Consider the following 19,294-nt stretch of genomic DNA (forward strand, 5'->3'; position numbering starts at 1 on the left):
CGCACTTGGGATGGGCGCCCAGCATCCACTACGGACTATGAGAAATAGAATTATCGGTAAGTAAATTCTTATTTTCTCTAACGTCCTAGTGGATGCTGGGAACTCCGTAAGGACCATGGGGATTATACCAAAGCCCCCTAACGGGCGGGGAGAGTGCGGATGACTCTGCAGCACCGAATGAGAGAACTCCAGGTCCTCCTCAGCCAGGGTATCAAATTTGTAGAATTTAGCAAACGTGTTTGCCCCTGACCAAGTAGCTGCTCGGCAAAGTTGTAAAGCCGAGACCCCTCGGGCAGCCGCCCAAGATGAGCCCACCTTCCTTGTGGAATGGGCTTTTACAGATTTTGGCTGTGGCAGGCCTGCCACAGAATGTGCAAGCTGAATTGTACTACAAATCCAACGAACAATCGTCTGCTTAGAAGCAGGAGCACCCAGCTTGTTGGGTGCATACAGGATAAACAGCGAATCAGATTTTCTGACTCCAGCCGTCCTGGAAACATATATTTTCAGGGCCCTGACTACGTCCAGCAACTTGGAATCCTCCAAGTCCCTAGTAGCCGCAGGCACCACAATAGGCTGGTTTAAGTGAAAAGCTGAAACCACCTTAGGGAGAAATTGAGGACGAGTCCTCAATTCTGCCCTGTCCGTATGAAAAATTAGGTAAGGGCTTTTATAGGATAAAGCCGCCAATTCTGAGACACGCCTGGCTGAAGCCAGGGCTAACAGCATTACCACTTTCCATGTGAGATATTTTAAGTCCACAGTGGTGAGTGGTTCAAACCAATGTGATTTTAGGAATCCCAAAACTACATTGAGATCCCAAGGTGCCACTGGAGGCACAAAAGGAGGCTGTATATGCAGTACTCCCTTGACAAACGTCTGAACTTCAGGAACAGAAGCCAGTTCTTTTTGGAAGAATATTGACAGGGCCGAAATTTGAACCTTAATGGACCCTAATTTGAGGCCCATAGACAGTCCTGTTTGCAGGAAATGCAGGAAACGACCCAGTTGAAATTCCTCTGTAGGGGCCTTCCTGGCCTCGCACCACGCAACATATTTACGCCAAATACGGTGATAATGTTGTATGGTTACATCCTTCCTGGCTTTGATTAGGGTAGGGATGACTTCATCCGGAATGCCTTTTTCCTTCAGGATCCGGCGTTCAACCGCCATGCCGTCAAACGCAGCCGCGGTAAGTCTTGGAACAGACATGGTCCCTGCTGGAGCAGGTCCTTTCTTAGAGGTAGAGGCCACGGGTCTTCCGTGAGCATCTCTTGAATTTCCGGGTACCAAGTCCTTCTTGGCCAATCCGGAGCCACGAGTATAGTCTTTACTCCTCTCCTTCTTATGATTCTCAGTACTTTTGGTATGAGAGGAAGAGGAGGGAACACATACACTGACTGGTACACCCACGGTGTTACCAGAGCGTCCACAGCTATTGCCTGAGGGTCCCTTGACCTGGCGCAATATCTGTCCAGTTTTTTGTTGAGGCGGGACGCCATCATGTCCACCTTTGGTTTTTCCCAACGGTTCACAATCATGTGGAAGACTTCTGGGTGAAGTCCCCACTCCCCCGGGTGAAGATCGTGTCTGCTGAGGAAGTCTGCTTCCCAGTTGTCCACTCCCGGAATGAACACTGCTGACAGTGCTATCACATGATTCTCCGCCCAGCGAAGAATCCTTGCCACTTCCATCATTGCCCTCCTGCTTCTTGTGCCGCCCTGTCTGTTTACGTGGGCGACTGCCGTGATGTTGTCCGACTGGATCAACACCGGCTGACCCTGAAGCAGAGGTCTTGCCTGACTTAGGGCATTGTAAATGGCCCTTAGTTCCAGGATATTTATGTGAAGTGACGTTTCCATGCTTGACCACAAGCCCTGGAAATTTCTTCCCTGTGTGACTGCTCCCCAGCCTCTCAGGCTGGCATCCGTGGTCACCAGGACCCAATCCTGAATGCCGAATCTGCGGCCCTCTAGGAGATGAGCACTCTGTAACCACCACAGGAGAGACACCCTTGTCCTTGGAGACAGGGTTATCCGCTGACGCATTTGAAGATGCGATCCGGACCATTTGTCCAGCAGATCCCACTGAAAAGTTCTTGCGTGGAATCTGCCGAATGGAATCGCTTCGTAAGAAGCCACCATCTTTCCCAGGACCCTTGTGCATTGATGTACTGACACTTGGCCTGGTCTTAGGAGGTTCCTGACTAGGTCGGATAACTCCTTGGCTTTCTCCTCCGGGAGAAACACCTTTTTCTGTACTGTGTCCAGAATCATCCCTAGGAACAGCAGACGTGTCGTCGGAATCAGCTGCGATTTTGGAATATTTAGAATCCATCCGTGCTGTCGTAGTACTACTTGAGATAGTGCTACTCCGACCTCTAACTGTTCTCTGGACCTTGCCCTTATCAGGAGATCGTCCAAGTAAGGGATAATTAAGACGCCTTTTCTTCGAAGAAGAATCATCATTTCGGCCATTACCTTGGTAAAGACCCGGGGTGCCGTGGACAATCCAAACGGCAGCGTCTGAAACTGATAGTGACAGTTCTGTACCACAAACCTGAGGTACCCTTGGTGAGAAGGGCAAATTGGGACATGGAGGTAAGCATCCTTGATGTCCAGAGACACCATATAGTCCCCTTCTTCCAGGTTCGCTATCACTGCTCTGAGTGACTCCATCTTGAACTTGAACCTTTTTATGTAAGTGTTCAAGGATTTCAGATTTAAAATGGGTCTCACCGAGCCGTCCGGCTTCGGTACCACAAACAGCGTGGAATAATACCCCTTTCCCTGTTGTAGGAGGGGTACCTTGATCATCACCTGCTGGGAATACAGCTTGTGAATGGCTTCCAATACCGCCTCCCTGTCGGGGGGAGACGTTGGTAAAGCAGACTTCAGGAACCGGCGAGGGGGAGACGTCTCGAATTCCAATTTGTACCCCTGAGATACTACCTGCAGGATCCAGGGGTCCACTTGCGAGTGAGCCCACTGCGCGCTGAAATTCTTGAGACGGGCCCCCACCGTGCCTGAGTCCGCTTGTAAGGCCCCAGCGTCATGCTAAGGACTTGGCAGAAGCGGGGGAGGGCTTCTGTTCGTGGGAAGAGGCTGTCTGCTGCAGTCTTTTTCCCCTTCCTCTGCCCCGGGGCAGATATGAGTGGCCTTTTGCCCGCTTGCCCTTATGGGGACGAAAGGACTGAGCCTGAAAAGACGGTATCTTTTTCTGCTGCGAGGTGACTTGGGGTAAAAAGGTGGATTTTCCAGCCGTTGCCGTGGCCATCAGGTCCGATAGACCGACCCCAAATAACTCCTCCCCTTTATACGGCAATACTTCCATATGCCGTTTGGAATCCGCATCCCCTGACCACTGTCGCGTCCATAACCCTCTTCTGGCAGAAATGGACATCGCACTTACTCTTGATGCCAGAGTGCAAATATCCCTCTGTGCATCTCGCATATATAGAAATGCATCCTTTAAATGCTCTATAGTCAATAATATATTGTCCCTGTCCAGGGTATCAATATTTTCAGTCAGGGAATCCGACCAAGCCACCCCAGCACTGCACATCCAGGCTGAGGCGATTGCTGGTCGCAGTATAATACCAGTATGTGTGTATATACTTTTAAGGATATTTTCCAGCTTCCTATCAGCTGGTTCCTTGAGGGCGGCCGTATCAGGGGACGGTAACGCCACTTGTTTTGATAAGCGTGTGAGCGCCTTATCTACGCTAGGGGGTGTTTCCCAACGCGCCCTAACCTCTGGCGGGAAAGGGTATAATGCCAATAACTTTTTAGAAATTAGCAGTTTTTTATCGGGGGAAACCCACGCTTCATCACACACCTCATTTAATTCATCTGATTCGGGAAAAACTACGGGTAGTTTTTTCACACCCCACATAATACCCTTTTTTGTGGTACTTGTAGTATCAGAAATGTTCAAAACCTCCTTCATTGCCGTGATCATGTAACGTGTGGCCCTACTGGAAAATACGTTTGTTTCCTCACCGTCGACACTGGAGTCGGTGTCCGTGTCTGTATCGACCTGAGGTAACGGGCGCTTTAGAGCCCCTGACGGTGTTTGAGACGCCTGTACAGGTATTAACTGATTTGCCGGCTGTCTCATGTCGTCAACAGTCTTTTGTAAAGTGCTGACACTATCACGTAATTCTTTCCATAAGACCATCCAGTCAGGTGTCGACTCCCTAGGGGGTGACATCACTAACACAGGCAATTGCTCCGCCTCCACACCATTTTCCTCCTCATACATGTCGACACAACGTACCGACACACAGCACACACACAGGGAATGCTCTGATAGAGGACAGGACCCCACTAGCCCTTTGGGGAGACAGAGGGAGAGTTTGCCAGCACACACCAGAGCGCTATATATATACAGGGATAACCTTATATAAGTGTTTTTCCCTAATATAGCTGCTGTATATATTTATATGCCAATTTAGTGCCCCCCCTCTCTTGTTTTACCCTGTTTCTGTAGTGCAGGACTGCAGGGGAGAGTCAGGGAGCCTTCCTCCAACGGAGCTGTGAGGAAAAAATGGCGCCAGTGTGCTGAGGAGATAGGCTCCGCCCCTTTTTCGGCGGCCTTTCTCCCGCTTTTTTATGTAAAAATAGGCAGGGGTTAAATACATCCATATAGCCCAGGAGCTATATGTGATGTATTTTTTTTGCCAAAAAGGTGTTTTTATTGCGTCTCAGGGCGCCCCCCCCCCCCAGCGCCCTGCACCCTCAGTGACCGGAGTGTGAAGTGTGCTGAGAGCAATGGCGCACAGCTGCAGTGCTGTGCGCTACCTTATTGAAGACAGGACGTCTTCTGCCGCCGATTTTCCAGACCTCTTCCGTCTTCTGGCTCTGTAAGGGGGACGGCGGCGCGGCTCTGGGACCCATCCATGGCTGGGCCTGTGATCGTCCCTCTGGAGCTAATGTCCAGTAGCCTAAGAAGCCCAATCCACTCTGCACGCAGGTGAGTTCGCTTCTTCTCCCCTTAGTCCCTCGGTGCAGTGAGCCTGTTGCCAGCAGGTCTCACTGAAAATAAAAAACCTACTTTAAACTTTTACACTAAGCAGCTCAGGAGAGCCCCTTAGCCTGCACCCGTCTCGTTCGGGCACAAAAATCTAACTGAGGCTTGGAGGAGGGTCATAGGGGGAGGAGCCAGTGCACACCAGGTAGTCCTAAAGCTTTTTACTTTTGTGCCCAGTCTCCTGCGGAGCCGCTATTCCCCATGGTCCTTTCGGAGTCCCCAGCATCCACTAGGACGTTAGAGAAATATTAAATAAATTGTGTTTATATGTCCTCCTTGGGGTTGAATTGTGTGGGGACGGGATTCACTTGTTTGTCCACATATGGTTTTGCCTATCACATGGACTATAAATTATATAAATTGGTTCTGGACCAGCTACCCAGGCTGCCTAGGCCCACAGTTTGAGAGGGTGTAGTATGGTATGCCGGCGACCAGCATACCGGCGCCGGGAGTCCGACCGCCGGCATACCGACACCGTGGCGAGCGCAAAGGAGCCCCATGCGGGCTCGCCACGCTACAGGCACGGTGGTGCGCTACCACGCTATTTTCTCTGACGTCCTAGTGGATGCTGGGAACTCCGTAAGGACCATGGGGAATAGCGGCTCCGCAGGAGACTGGGCACAAAAAGTAAAAGCTTTAGACTAGCTGGTGTGCACTGGCTCCTCCCCCTATGACCCTCCTCCAAGCCTCAGTTAGATTTTTGTGCCCGAACGAGAAGGGTGCAAGCTAGGTGGCTCTCCTGAGCTGCTTAGAAGTAAAAGTTTAAATAAGAATTTACTTACCGATAATTCTATTTCTCGGAGTCCGTAGTGGATGCTGGGGTTCCTGAAAGGACCATGGGGAATAGCGGCTCCGCAGGAGACAGGGCACAAAAAGTAAAGCTTTAGGATCAGGTGGTGTGCACTGGCTCCTCCCCCCATGACCCTCCTCCAAGCCTCGGTTAGGATACTGTGCCCGGACGAGCGTACACAATAAGGAAGGATTTTGAATCCCGGGTAAGACTCATACCAGCCACACCAATCACACTGTACAACCTGTGATCTGAACCCAGTTAACAGTATGATAACAGCGGAGCCTCTGAAAAGATGGCTCACAACAATAATAACCCGATTTTTGTAACTATGTACAAGTATTGCAGATAATCCGCACTTGGGATGGGCGCCCAGCATCCACTACGGACTCCGAGAAATAGAATTATCGGTAAGTAAATTCTTATTTTCTCTATCGTCCTAGTGGATGCTGGGGTTCCTGAAAGGACCATGGGGATTATACCAAAGCTCCCAAACGGGCGGGAGAGTGCGGATGACTCTGCAGCACCGAATGAGAGAACTCCAGGTCCTCCTCAGCCAGGGTATCAAATTTGTAGAATTTAGCAAACGTGTTTGCCCCTGACCAAGTAGCTGCTCGGCAAAGTTGTAAAGCCGAGACCCCTCGGGCAGCCGCCCAAGATGAGCCCACTTTCCTTGTGGAATGGGCTTTTACTGATTTTGGCTGTGGCAATCCTGCCACAGAATGTGCAAGCTGAATTGTACTACAAATCCAACGAGCAATCGTCTGCTTAGAAGCAGGAGCACCCAGCTTGTTGGGTGCATACAGGATAAACAGCGAGTCAGATTTTCTGACTCCAGCCGTCCTGGAAACATATATTTTCAAGGCCCTGACAACGTCAAGCAACTTAGAGTCCTCTAAGTCCCTGGTAGCCGCAGGTACCACAATAGGTTGGTTCATGTGAAATGCAGAAACCACCTTAGGTAGAAATTGAGGACGAGTCCTCAATTCCGCCCTGTCAGAATGAAAAATTAAGTAAGGGCTTTTATATGATAAAGCCGCCAATTCTGACACACGCCTGGCTGAAGCCAAGGCTAACAGCATCGACACCTTCCATGTGAGATATTTTAAGTCCACAGTGGAAAGTGGTTCAAACCAATGTGACTTTAGAAAACTCAACACCACATTGAGATCCCAAGGTGCCACTGGAGGCACAAAAGGAGGCTGTATGTGCAGCACCCCTTTTACAAATGTCTGAACTTCAGGTACTGAAGCCAGTTCTTTCTGGAAGAAAATCGACAGGGCCGAAATTTGAACCTTAATGGACCCTAATTTTAGGCCCATAGACAGTCCTGTTTGCAGGAAATGAAGGAAACGACCCAGTTGAAATTCCTCTGTAGGGGCCTTCTTGGCCTCACACCACGCAACATATTTACGCCAAATGCGGTGATAATGTTTTGCGGTTACGTCCTTCCTGGCTTTGACCAGAGTAGGGATGACTTCTTCTGGAATGCCTTTTTCCCTCAGGATCCGGCGTTCAACCGCCATGCCGTCAAACGCAGCCGCGGTAAGTCTTGGAACAGACAAGGCTCCTGCAGTAGCAGGTCCTTTCTTAGAGGTAGAGGCCACGGTTCGTCCGTGAGCATCTCTTGAAGTTCCGGGTACCAAGTCCGTCTTGGCCAATCCGGAACCACGAGTATAGTTCTTACTCCTCTCCTTCTTATGATTCTCAGTACTTTTGGTATGAGAGGCAGAGGAGGGAACACATACACTGACTGGTACACCCACGGCGTTACCAGAGCGTCCACTGCTATTGCCTGAGGGTCCCTTGACCTGGCGCAATATCTGTCCAGTTTTTTGTTGAGGCGGGACGCCATCATGTCCACCTTTGGTTTTTCCCAACGGTTTACAATCAGGTGGAAGACTTCTGGGTGAAGTCCCCACTCTCCCGGGTGAAGGTCGTGTCTGCTGAGGAAGTCTGCTTCCCAGTTGTCCACTCCCGGAATGAATACTGCTGACAGTGCTATCACATGATTTTCCGCCCAGCGAAGAATCCTTGCAGCTTCTGCCATTGCCCTCCTGCTTCTCGTGCCGCCCTGTCTGTTTACGTGGGCGACTGACGTGATGTTGTCCGATTGGATCAACACCGCCTGACCCTGAAGCAGAGGTTTTGCTTGACTTAGGGCATTGTAAATGGCCCTTAGTTCCAGAATGTTTATATGAAGAGACGTTTCCAGGCTTGACCACAGGCCCTGGAAATTCCTTCCCTGTGTGACTGCTCCCCAGCCTCTCAGGCTGGCATCCGTGGTTACCAGGATCCAATCCTGAATGCCAAATCTGCGGCCCTCTAGTAGATGAGCACTCTGCAGCCACCACAGGAGAGACACCCTTGTCCTTGGCGACAGGGTTATCCGCTGATGCATCTGCAGATGCGATCCGGACCATTTGTCCAGTAGATCCCACTGAAATGTTCTTGCATGGAATCTTCCGAATGGAATCGCTTCGTAAGAAGCCACCATTTTCCCCAGGACCCTCGTGCACTGATGCACTGAGACCTGTCCTGGTTTTAGGAGGTTCCTGACTAGCTCGGATAACTCCCTGGCCTTCTCCGGGAGAAACACCATCTTCTGGACTGTGTCCAGAATCATTCCTAGGAACAGTAGACGTGTCGTTGGAATCAGCTGCGATTTTGGAATATTTAGAATCCACCCGTGCTGACGCAACACTACCTGAGATAGTGCTACTCCGACTTCTAACTGTTCCCTGGATCTTGCCCTTATCAGGAGATCGTCCAAGTAAGGGATAATTAAAATGTCTTTTCTTCTTAGAAGAATCATCATTTCGGCCATTACCTTGGTAAAGACCCGAGGTGCCGTGGACAATCCAAACGGCAGCGTCTGAAACTGATAATGACAGTTTTGTACTACAAACCTGAGGTACCCTTGGTGAGAAGGGTATATCGGGACGTGGAGATAAGCATCCTTGATGTCCAGAGACCCCATATAGTCCCCTTCTTCCAGGTTTGCTATCACTGCTCTGAGTGACTCCATCTTGAATTTGAACCTTTTTATGTAAGTGTTCAAGGATTTCAGATTTAAAATTGGTCCCACCGAGCCGTCCGGCTTCGGTACCACAAACAGCGTGGAATAATACCCCTTTCCTTGTTGCAGGAGGGGTACCTTGATTATCACCTGCTGGGAATACAGCTTGTGAATGGCTGCCAAAACTGCCTCCCTGTCGGAGGGAGACTTTGGTAAAGCAGACTTCAGGAAACGACGAGGGGGAAACGCCTCGAATTCCAGTTTGTACCCCTGCGATACTACCTGTAGAATCCAGGGATCCACTTGCGAGTGAGCCCACTGCGCGTTGAAATTCTTGAGACGGGCCCCCACCATATCTGAGTCTGCTTGTAAAGCCCCAGCGTCATGCTGAAGACTTGGCAGAAGCAGGGGAGGGCTTCTGCTCCTGTGAAGCGGCTGCATGGTGCAGTCTTTTTCCTCTTCCTCTGCCCCGGGGCAGAAAAGAGTGGCCTTTTGCTCGCTTGTACTTATGGGAACGAAAGGACTGAGTTTGAAAAGACGGTGTCTTTTTCTGCTGATGTGGAGTGACCTGGGGTAAAAAGGTGGATTTTCCAGCCGTTGCCGTGGCCACCAGGTCCGATAGACCAGCCCCAAATAACTCCTCCCCTTTATACGGCAATACTTCCATGTGCCGTTTGGAATCCGCATCCCCTGACCACTGTCGCGTCCATAACGCTCTTCTGGCAGAGATGGACATAGCACTTATTCTTGATGCCAGGGTGCAAATATCCCTCTGTGCATCACGCATATATAGTAGTGCATCCTTTAAATGTTCTATAGTTAACAAAATATTGTCCCTATCCAGGGTATCAATATTCTCTGTCAGGGAATCCGACCATGCGACTCCAGCACTGCACATCCAGGCTGAGGCGATTGCTGGTCGCAGTATAACACCAGTATGTGTGTATATACTTTTTAGGATATTTTCCAGCCTTCTATCAGCTGGTTCTTTGAGGGTAGCCGTATCAGGAGACGGTAACGCTACTTGTTTTGATAAACGTGTGAGCGCCTTATCTACCCTAGGGGGTGTTTCCCAACGCGCCCTAACCTCTGGCGGGAAAGGATATAATGCTAATAATTTTTTTGAAATTAGCTGTTTTTTATCGGGGGAAACCCACGCTTTTTCACACACCTCATTTATTTCCTCTGACTCAGGAAAAAATATTGGTAGTTTTTTCTCTCCCCACATAATACCCTTCTTTGTGGTACTTGTAGTGTCAGAAAGGTTCAATGCCTCTTTCATTGCCGTGATCATGTAACGTGTGGCCCTACTGGACATTACGTTTGTCTCGTCACCGTCGACACTAGACTCAGTATCTGTGTCAGGGTCTGTGTCGACCCACTGAGGTAACGGGCGTTTTAGCGCCCCTGACGGTGTCTGAGACGCCTGGACAGGCACTAATTGATTTGCCGGCTGTCTCATGTCGTCAACAGTTTTCTGCAAATTGCTGACATTATCACTTAATTGTTTAAATACAATCATCCAGTCAGGTGTCGACTCCCTAGGGGGTGACATCACCAACACAGGCAACTGCTCCGCCTCCACATAATTTTCCTCCTCATACATGTCGACACACGCGTACCGACACACAGCACACACACCGGGAATGCTCTGATAGAGGACAGGACCCCACTTAGCCCTTTGGAGAGACAGAGGGAGAGTCTGCCAGCACACACCCAGCGCTATATATATATATATATATATATATATATATATACACAGGGATAACCTTATATAAGTGTTATTCCCTTATAGCTGCTGTTATTATCGTTATTTGCTGCCAAAAATGCCCCCCCTTCTCTTTTTTTACCCTGATTCTGAAGCAGGACTGCAGGGGAGAGTCAGGGAGCCGTCCTTCCAGCGGAGCTGTGAGGGAAAATGGCGCTTGTGTGCTGAGGAGATAGGCTCCGCCCCTTCACGACGTCCTTATCTCCCGCTTTTCTGTGTAAAATGGCAGGGGATTAAAATACATCCATATAGCCCAGGAGCTATATGTGATGTATTCTGTTTTGCCACCTAAGGTATTCCGTTATATTGCGTCTCAGGGCGCTCCCCCCCCAGCGCCCTGCACCCTCAGTGACCGGAGTGTGAAGTGTGCTGAGAGCAATGGCGCACAGCTGCGGTGCTGTGCGCTACCTTAGTCTGAAGACAGGATGTCTTCTGCCGCCGATTTCACCGGACCTCTTCGTCTCTTCTGGCTCTGTAAGGGGGACGGCGGCGCGGCTCCGGTGACCCATCCAGGCTGAACCTGTGATCGTCCCTCTGGAGCTAGTGTCCAGTAGCCTAAGAAACCCGATCCACTCTGCACTCAGGTGAGTCCGTTTCTTCTCCCCTTAGTCCCACGATGCAGTGAGCCTGTTGCCAGCAGGACTCACTGAAAATAAAAAAACCTAACTAAACTTTTATTCTAAGCAGCTCAGGAGAGCCACCTAGATTGCACCCTTCTCGGCCGGGCACAAAAATCTAACTGAGGCTTGGAGGAGGGTCATGGGGGGAGGAGCCAGTGCACACCACCTGATCCTAAAGCTTTACTTTTTGTGCCCTGTCTCCTGCGGAGCCGCTATTCCCCATGGTCCTTTCAGGAACCCCAGCATCCACTAGGACGATAGAGAAAATATTTTTTTTATTTTCAGCGAGTCCTGCTGGCAACAGGCTCACTGCATCGTGGGACTAAGGGGAGAAGAAGCGAACTCACCTGACTGCAGAGTGGATTGGGCTTCTTGGCTACTGGACATTAGCTCCAGAGGGCCGATCACAGGTTCAGCCTGGATGGGTCCCGGAGCCGCGCCGCCGGCCCCCTTACAGAGCCAGAAGAGCGAAGAGGTCCGGAGAAAGCAGCGGCAGAAGACGTTCCTGTCTTCAAATAAGGTAGCGCACAGCACTGCAGCTGTGCGCCATTGCTCTCAGCACACTTCACACTCCGGTCACTGAGGGTGCAGGGCGCTGGGGGGGAGCGCCCTGAGACGCAATAAAAACGATATAAAAACCTTATATGGCTAAAAAAAAATGCATCACATATAGCTCCTGGGCTATATGGATGCATTTATCCCCTGCCAGTTTCCTGAAAAAAGCGGGAGAAAAGGCCGCCGTGAAGGGGGCGGAGCCTTTCTCCTCGGCACACAAGCGCCATTTTCTTTCACCGCTCCGCTGGAAGGACGGCTCCCTGACTCTCCCCTGCAGTCCTGCACTACAGAAACAGGGTAAAACAGAGAGGGGGGGGCACTATTGGCAGCAAATATATAAATACAGCAGCTATAACAGGGAGTAACACTTATATAAGGTTATCCCTGTATATATATAGCGCTCTGGTGTGTGCTGGCAAACTCTCCCTCTGTCTCCCCAAAGGGCTAGTGGGGTCCTGTCCTCTATCAGAGCATTCCCTGTGTGTGTGCTGGGTGTCGGTACGATTGTGTCGACATGTATGAGGAGGAAAATGATGTGGAAGCAGAGCAATTGCCTGTGTTAGTGATGTCACCCCCTAGGGAGTCGACACCTGACTGGATGGTAGTAATTAAAGAATTACGTGACAATGTCAGCACTTTGCAAAAAACTGTTGACGACATGAGACAGCCGACAAATCAATTAGTGCCTGTTCAGGCGTCTCAGACACCGTCAGGGGCGCTAAAACGCCCGTTACCTCAGATGGTCGACACAGACCCTGACACGGATACTGAATCCAGTGTCGACGGTGACGAGACAAACGTAATGTCCAGTAGGGCCACACGTTACATGATCACGGCAATGAAAGAGGCATTGAACATTTCTGACACTACAAGTACCACAAAAAAGGGTATTATGTGGGGTGTGAAAAAACTACCAGTGGTTTTTCCTGAGTCAGATGAATTAAATGAGGTGTGTGACGTTACCGTCTCCTGATACGGCCGCTCTTAAGGAACCAGCTGATAGAAGGCTGGAAAATATCTTAAAAGGTATATACACACATACCGGTGTTATACTGCGACCAGCGATCGCCTCAGCCTGGATGTGCAGCGCTGGAGTGGCTTGGTCGGATTCCCTGACTGAAAATATTGATACCCTGGATAGGGACAGTATATTATTAACTATAGAGCATTTAAAGGATGCATTACTATATATGCGAGATGCACAGAGGGATATTTGCACCCTGGCATCTAGAGTAAGTGCGATGTCCATTTCTGCCAGAAGAACGTTATGGACGCGACAGTGGTCAGGTGATGCGGATTCCAAACGACATATGGAAGTATTGCCGTATAAAGGGGAGGAGTTATTTGGGGTCGGTCTATCGGACCTGGTGGCCACAGCAACGGCTGGAAAATCCACCTTTTTACCCCAGGTCACCTCTCAGCAGAAAAAGACACCGTCTTTTCAAACCCAGTCCTTTCGTCCCTATAAGGGCAAGAGGGAAAAAGGCCGCTCGTTCCTGCCCCGGGGCAGAGGAAGGGGAAAAAGACTGCACCATGCAGCCTCTTCCCAGGAGCAGAAGCCCTCCCCCGCTTCTGCCAAGTCCTCAGCATGACGCTGGGGCTCTGCAAGCAGACTCGGGCACGGTGGGGGGCCGTCTCAAGAATTTCAGCGCGCAGTGGGCTCACTCGCAAGTGGACCCCTGGATCCTGCAGGTAGTATCACAGGGGTACAAATTGGAATTCGAGACGTCTCCCCCTCGCCGGTTCCTGAAGTCTGCTCTACCAACGTCTCCCTCCGACAGGGAGGCAGTATTGGAAGCTATTCACAAGCTGTATTCCCAGCAGGTGATAATCAAGGTACCCCTCCTACAACAGGGAAAGGGGTATTATTCCACGCTGTTTGTGGTACCGAAGCCGGACGGCTCGGTGAGACCAATTTTAAATCTAAAATCTTTGAACACTTACATAAAAAGGTTCAAATTCAAGATGGAGTCACTCAGAGCAGTGATAGCGAACCTGGAAGAAGGGGACTATGTGGTATCTCTAGACATCAAGGATGCTTATCTCCATGTCCCAATCTACCCTTCTCACCAAGGGTACCTCAGGTTTGTGATACAAAACTGTCATTATCAGTTTCAGACGCTGCCGTTTGGATTGTCCACGGCACCACGGGTCTTTACCAAGGTAATGGCCGAAATGATGATTCTTCTTCGAAGAAAAGGCGTATTAATTATCCCTTACTTGGACGATCTCCTGATAAGGGCAAGGTCCAGGGAACAGTTAGAGGTCGGAGTAGCACTATCTCAGGTAGTGCTACGTCAGCACGGGTGGATTCTAAATATCCCAAAATCACAGCTGATTCAAACAACACGTCTACTGTTCCTAGGGATGATTCTGGACACAGTCCAGAAAAAGGTGTTTCTCCCGGAGGAGAAGGCCAGGGAGTTATCCGAGCTAGTCAGGAACCTCCTAAAACCAGGACAAGTGTCAGTGCATCAGTGCACGAGAGTCCTGGGAAAAATGGTGGCTTCTTACGAAGCGATTCCATTCGGAAGATTCCATGCAAGAACTTTTCAGTGGGATCTGCTGGACAAATGGTCCGGATCGCATCTTCAGATGCATCAGCGGATAACCCTATCTCCAAGGACAAGGGTGTCTCTCCTGTGGTGGTTACAGAAGGCTCATCTTCTAGAGGGCCGCAGATTCGGCATTCAGGATTGGATGCTGGTAACCACGGATGCCAGCCTGAGAGGCTGGGGAGCAGTCACACAGGGAAGAAATTTCCAGGGCTTGTGGTCAAGCATGGAAACGTCTCTTCACATAAATATCCTAGCGCTAAGGGCCATTTACAATGCCCTAAGTCAAGCAAGGCCTCTGCTTCAGGGTCAACCGGTATTGATCCAGTCGGACAACATCACGGCTGTCGCCCACGTAAACAGACAGGGCGGCACAAGAAGCAGGAGGGCAATGGCAGAAGCTGCAAGGATTCTCCGCTGGGCGGAAAATCATGTGATAGCACTGTCAGCAGTGTTCATTCCGGGAGTGGACAACTGGGAAGCAGACTTCCTCAGCAGACACGACCTCCACCCGGGGGAGTGGGGACTTCATCCAGAAGTCTTCCAAGTGATTGTAAACCGTTGGGAAAAACCAAAGGTGGACATGATGGCGTCCCGTCTCAACAAGAAACTGGACAGATATTGCGCCAGGTCAAGGGACCCTCAGGCAATAGCGGTGGACGCTCTGGTAACTCCGTGGGTGTTCCAGTCGGTATGTGTGTTCCCTCCTCTTCCCCTCATACCAAAAGTACTGAGAATCATAAGAAGGAGAGGAGTAAGAACGATACTCGTGGCTCCGGATTGGCCAAGAAGAACTTGGTACCCGGAGCTGCAAGAGATGCTCACGGAGGACCTGTGGCCTCTACCTCTAAGGAAGGACCTGCTCCAGCAGGGACCTTGTCTGTTCCAAGACTTACCGCGGCTGCGTTTGACGGCATGGCGGTTGAACGCCGGATCCTGAAGGAAAAAGGCATTCCAGATGAAGTCATCTCTACCCTGATCAATCAGACGTTTGTCAAAGGGGTACTGCATATACAGCCTCCTTTTGTGCCTCCAGTGGCACCTTGGGATCTCAATGTAGTTTTAGGGTTCCTAAAATCACATTGGTTTGAACCACTTGCCACAGTGGATTTGAAATATCTCACATGGAAAGTGGTAATGCTGTTGGCCCTGGCTTCAGCCAGGCGCGTATCAGAATTGGCGGCTTTATCCTATAAAAGCCCTTACCTGATATTTCATTCGGATAGGGCGGAATTGAGGACTCGTCCTCAATTTCTCCCTAAGGTGGTTTCAGCGTTTCACATGAATCAACCTATTGTGGTACCTGTGGCTACTAGGGACTTGGAGGACTCCAAGTTGCTGGACGTAGTCAGGGCCCTGAAAATATGTTTCCAGGACGGCTGGAGTCAGAAAATCTGACTCGCTGTTTATACTGTATGCACCCAACAAGCTGGGTGCTCCTGCTTCTAAGCAGACGATTGCTCGTTGGATTTGTAGTACAATTCAACTTGCACATTCTGTGGCAGGCCTGCCACAGCCAAAATCTGTAAAAGCCCATTCCACAAGGAAGGTGGGCTCATCTTGGGCGGCTGCCCGAGGGGTCTCGGCTTTACAACTTTGCCGAGCAGCTACTTGGTCAGGGGCAAACACGTTTGCTAAATTCTACAAATTTGATACCCTGGCTGAGGAGGACCTGGAGTTCTCTCATTCGGTGCTGCAGAGTCATCCGCACTCTCCCGCCCGTTTGGGAGCTTTGGTATAATCCCCATGGTCCTTACGGAGTTCCCAGCATCCACTAGGACGTCAGAGAAAATAAGAATTTACTTACCGATAATTCTATTTCTCATAGTCCGTAGTGGATGCTGGGCGCCCATCCCAAGTGCGGATTGTCTGCAATACTTGTATATAGTTATTGTTACAAACAAATCGGGTTGTTTATTGTTGGAAGCCATCTTTTCAGAGGCTCCTACGGTTATCATACTGTTAACTGGGTTCAGATCACGAGTTGTACGGTGTGATTGGTGTGGCTGGTATGAGTCTTACCCGGGATTCAAGATCCTTCCTTATTATGTACGCTCGTCCGGGCACAGTATCCTAACTGAGGCTTGGAGGAGGGTCATAGGGGGAGGAGCCAGTGCACACCAGCTAGTCTAAAGCTTTTACTTTTTGTGCCCAGTCTCCTGCGGAGCCGCTATTCCCCATGGTCCTTACGGAGTTCCCAGCATCCACTACGGACTATGAGAAATAGAATTATCGGTAAGTAAATTCTTATTTTATTCTCCCTCCAGGGGGGTCGTGGACCCCCACGAGGGAGAATATATGCCGGGTGTCGGGATTCCGGCGCCGGCATACTGTGCGCCGGTATCCCGACATTCGGCATACTGAAGACCACTCGTTTGAGAACCACTGCCGTAGCCTCAGTCGGCAGCTCTGGTCCCTCCTGCTGGTTATAGTGTACAATTCTCTCCAGGAGCTGAAGCTGGTGTTCCCCAACGCCCAGCGCATGAACAGAGGGAAGCACGAGGTGGGGTCACTCGTCCAGGCGTGCCGGGCCAATGATGTCAGTGACCTTGTGGTTGTACATGAGCACCGGGGAATGCCAGGTTGGTGTCGCACATAAAGGGCAGCTCTTGTGACGGTTTCCGAGCACATCTACACAACGTACACATGATCCTAGTGTCACTTGCCTTACCGATGGCCTGATTGTGCGTCGCTTGCCTTACCGATGGTCTGATTGTGCGTCACTTGCCTTACTGATGGTCTGATTGTGCGTCACTTGCCTTACAGATGGCCTGATTGCGCGTCGCTTGCCTTACTGGTCTGATTGTGCGTCACTTGCCTTACAGATGGCCTGATTGCGCGTCGCTTGCCTTTACTGATGGTCTGATTGTGCGTCACTTGCCTAACAGATGGCCTGATTGCGTGTCGCTTGCCTTACAGATGGCCTGATTGCGTGTCGCTTGCCTTACAGATGGCCTGATTGCGTGTCGCTTGCCTTACAGATGGCCTGATTGCGTGTCGCTTGCCTTAGAGGTGATGGCCTGATTGCACGTTGCTTGCCTTACCAAAGGGCCGATTGTGTCACTTGCCTTACCAAAGAGCTGATTGTGTCGCTTGCCTTACAGATGGCCTGATTGTGTGTCACTTGCCTTACAGATGGCCTGATTATGTGTCACTTGCCTTACAGATGGCCTGATTATGTGTCACTTGCCTTACAGATGGCCTGATTGTGTCACTTGCCTTACCAAAGAGCTGATTGCGTGTCGCTTGCCTTACAGATGGCCTGATTGCGTGTCGCTTGCCTTACAGATGGCCTGATTGCGTGTCACTTGCCTTACCAAAGAGCTGATTGCGTGTCACTTGCCTTACAGATGGCCTGATTGTGTGTCACTTGCCTTACAGATGGCCTGATTGTGTCACTTGCCTTACCAAAGAGCTGATTGCGTGTCACTTGCCTTACATATGGCCTGATTGCGTGTCACTTGCCTTACAGATGGCCTGATTGCGTGTCGCTTGCCTTACAGATGGCCTGATTGCGTGTTGCTTGCCTTACAGATGGCCTGATTGCGTGTCGCTTGCCTTACAGATGGCCTGATTGCGTGTCGCTTGCCTTACAGATGGCCTGATTGCGTGTCGCTTCCCTTAGAGGTGATGGCCTGATTGCACGTCGCTTGCCTTACCAAAGGGCTGATTGTGTCGCTTGCCTTACAGATGGCCTGATTGTGTCACTTGCCTTACCAAAGAGCTGATTGTGTCGCTTGCCTTACAGATGGCCTGATTGTGTGTCGCTTGCCTTACAGATGGCCTGATTATTTGTCACTTGCCTTACAGATGGCCTGATTGTGTCACTTGCCTTACCAAAGAGCTGATTGCGTGTCGCTTGCCTTACAGATGGCCTGATTGCGTGTCGCTTGCCTTACAGATGGCCTGATTGCGTGTCGCTTGCCTTACAGATGGCCTGATTGCGTGTCACTTGCCTTACCAAAAAGCTGATTGCGTGTCACTTGCCTTACAGATGGCCTGATTGTGTCACTTGCCTTACAGATGGCCTGATTGCGTGGCACTTGCCTTACATATGGCCTGATTGCGTGTCACTTGCCTTACAGATGGCCTGATTGCGTGTCACTTGCCTTACAGATGGCCTGATTGCGTGTCACTTGCCTTACAGATGGCTTGATCGTGTGTCACTTGCCTTTTGGGCCCACTGCGTATTTCACCCTGTGTAACGTCATCATGAGACACGATATTCCAGACCTGGGCACTATGTCAGAGGCTTATCCACATCTCATCTTCCACAACTTCACCTCCCGGCTCGGACAGCGGGTAAGGCCGACATTCGAATCTGCTGTACGCAACATGGCGGGGGGAGGGGGCGTGAGCAGGGGCTAAATACGTGTTACTTTATAGGTCTCCAACATCATGAAATATTTATTCCCGGTCCCCAAGGAAGAGAGCAAGAGAGTCATAACCTTTGCTAACCAAGACGACTACATCTCATTCAGGTGAGTACCAGCTGTGGCATTGCGTTGTCTATAGGTGACGTGTAACTTACTGATCGGCATACTCTATGGCAGGCACCATGTTTACAAGAAGACGGATCACCGCAACATTGAGCTATCGGAGGTGGGCCCTCGCTTTGATATGAAGGGTAAGTATTAAACTTACCAGCGATTGTTACCATCTTCTCTTAAGAGAGAATGACCGGTGTGCTGTAGATCTGTAAGTGAAGCCGCCTCTCTTGCAAGTGCGGTCACCACTGGAGTGTTTATGGGAAATGCAGACATTGGCTAAAGGGGGTTAGGACAGATGTATAGGATGATCAGCCCTACTCACATGATCCAGCCGCTGCTGCCTGCCATGTGTCATGTGACCTCAGCCAGCCCAGGGGAGACTGCCAGGCGGGATTTACCAACGGCTGGGATGCTACAGCTATTAATCAAATGTTACTGTAGCATTGATCTGTCACTAGTTGGACTA

The 19,294-nt window shown here is 50.3% G+C and overlaps 1 protein-coding gene across 1 annotated transcript in view; it reads left to right on the forward strand.

The window, feature by feature from the left end:
- The window catches only part of IMP4 (IMP U3 small nucleolar ribonucleoprotein 4), a 54,080-nt gene that overhangs the window by 33,818 nt on the left and 968 nt on the right, over nucleotides 1-19,294 (forward strand). The window contains exons 5-8 of the mRNA XM_063936039.1: nucleotides 16,788-16,920; nucleotides 18,486-18,640; nucleotides 18,725-18,819; nucleotides 18,892-18,965. Coding sequence (XP_063792109.1) covers nucleotides 16,788-16,920; nucleotides 18,486-18,640; nucleotides 18,725-18,819; nucleotides 18,892-18,965 — 457 coding nt within the window. The remainder of the gene's footprint in view (nucleotides 1-16,787; nucleotides 16,921-18,485; nucleotides 18,641-18,724; nucleotides 18,820-18,891; nucleotides 18,966-19,294) is intronic.

The sequence above is a fragment of the Pseudophryne corroboree genome, chromosome 8, assembly GCF_028390025.1.
Source record: "Pseudophryne corroboree isolate aPseCor3 chromosome 8, aPseCor3.hap2, whole genome shotgun sequence".
NCBI classification, from domain to species: Eukaryota; Metazoa; Chordata; class Amphibia; order Anura; family Myobatrachidae; genus Pseudophryne; species Pseudophryne corroboree.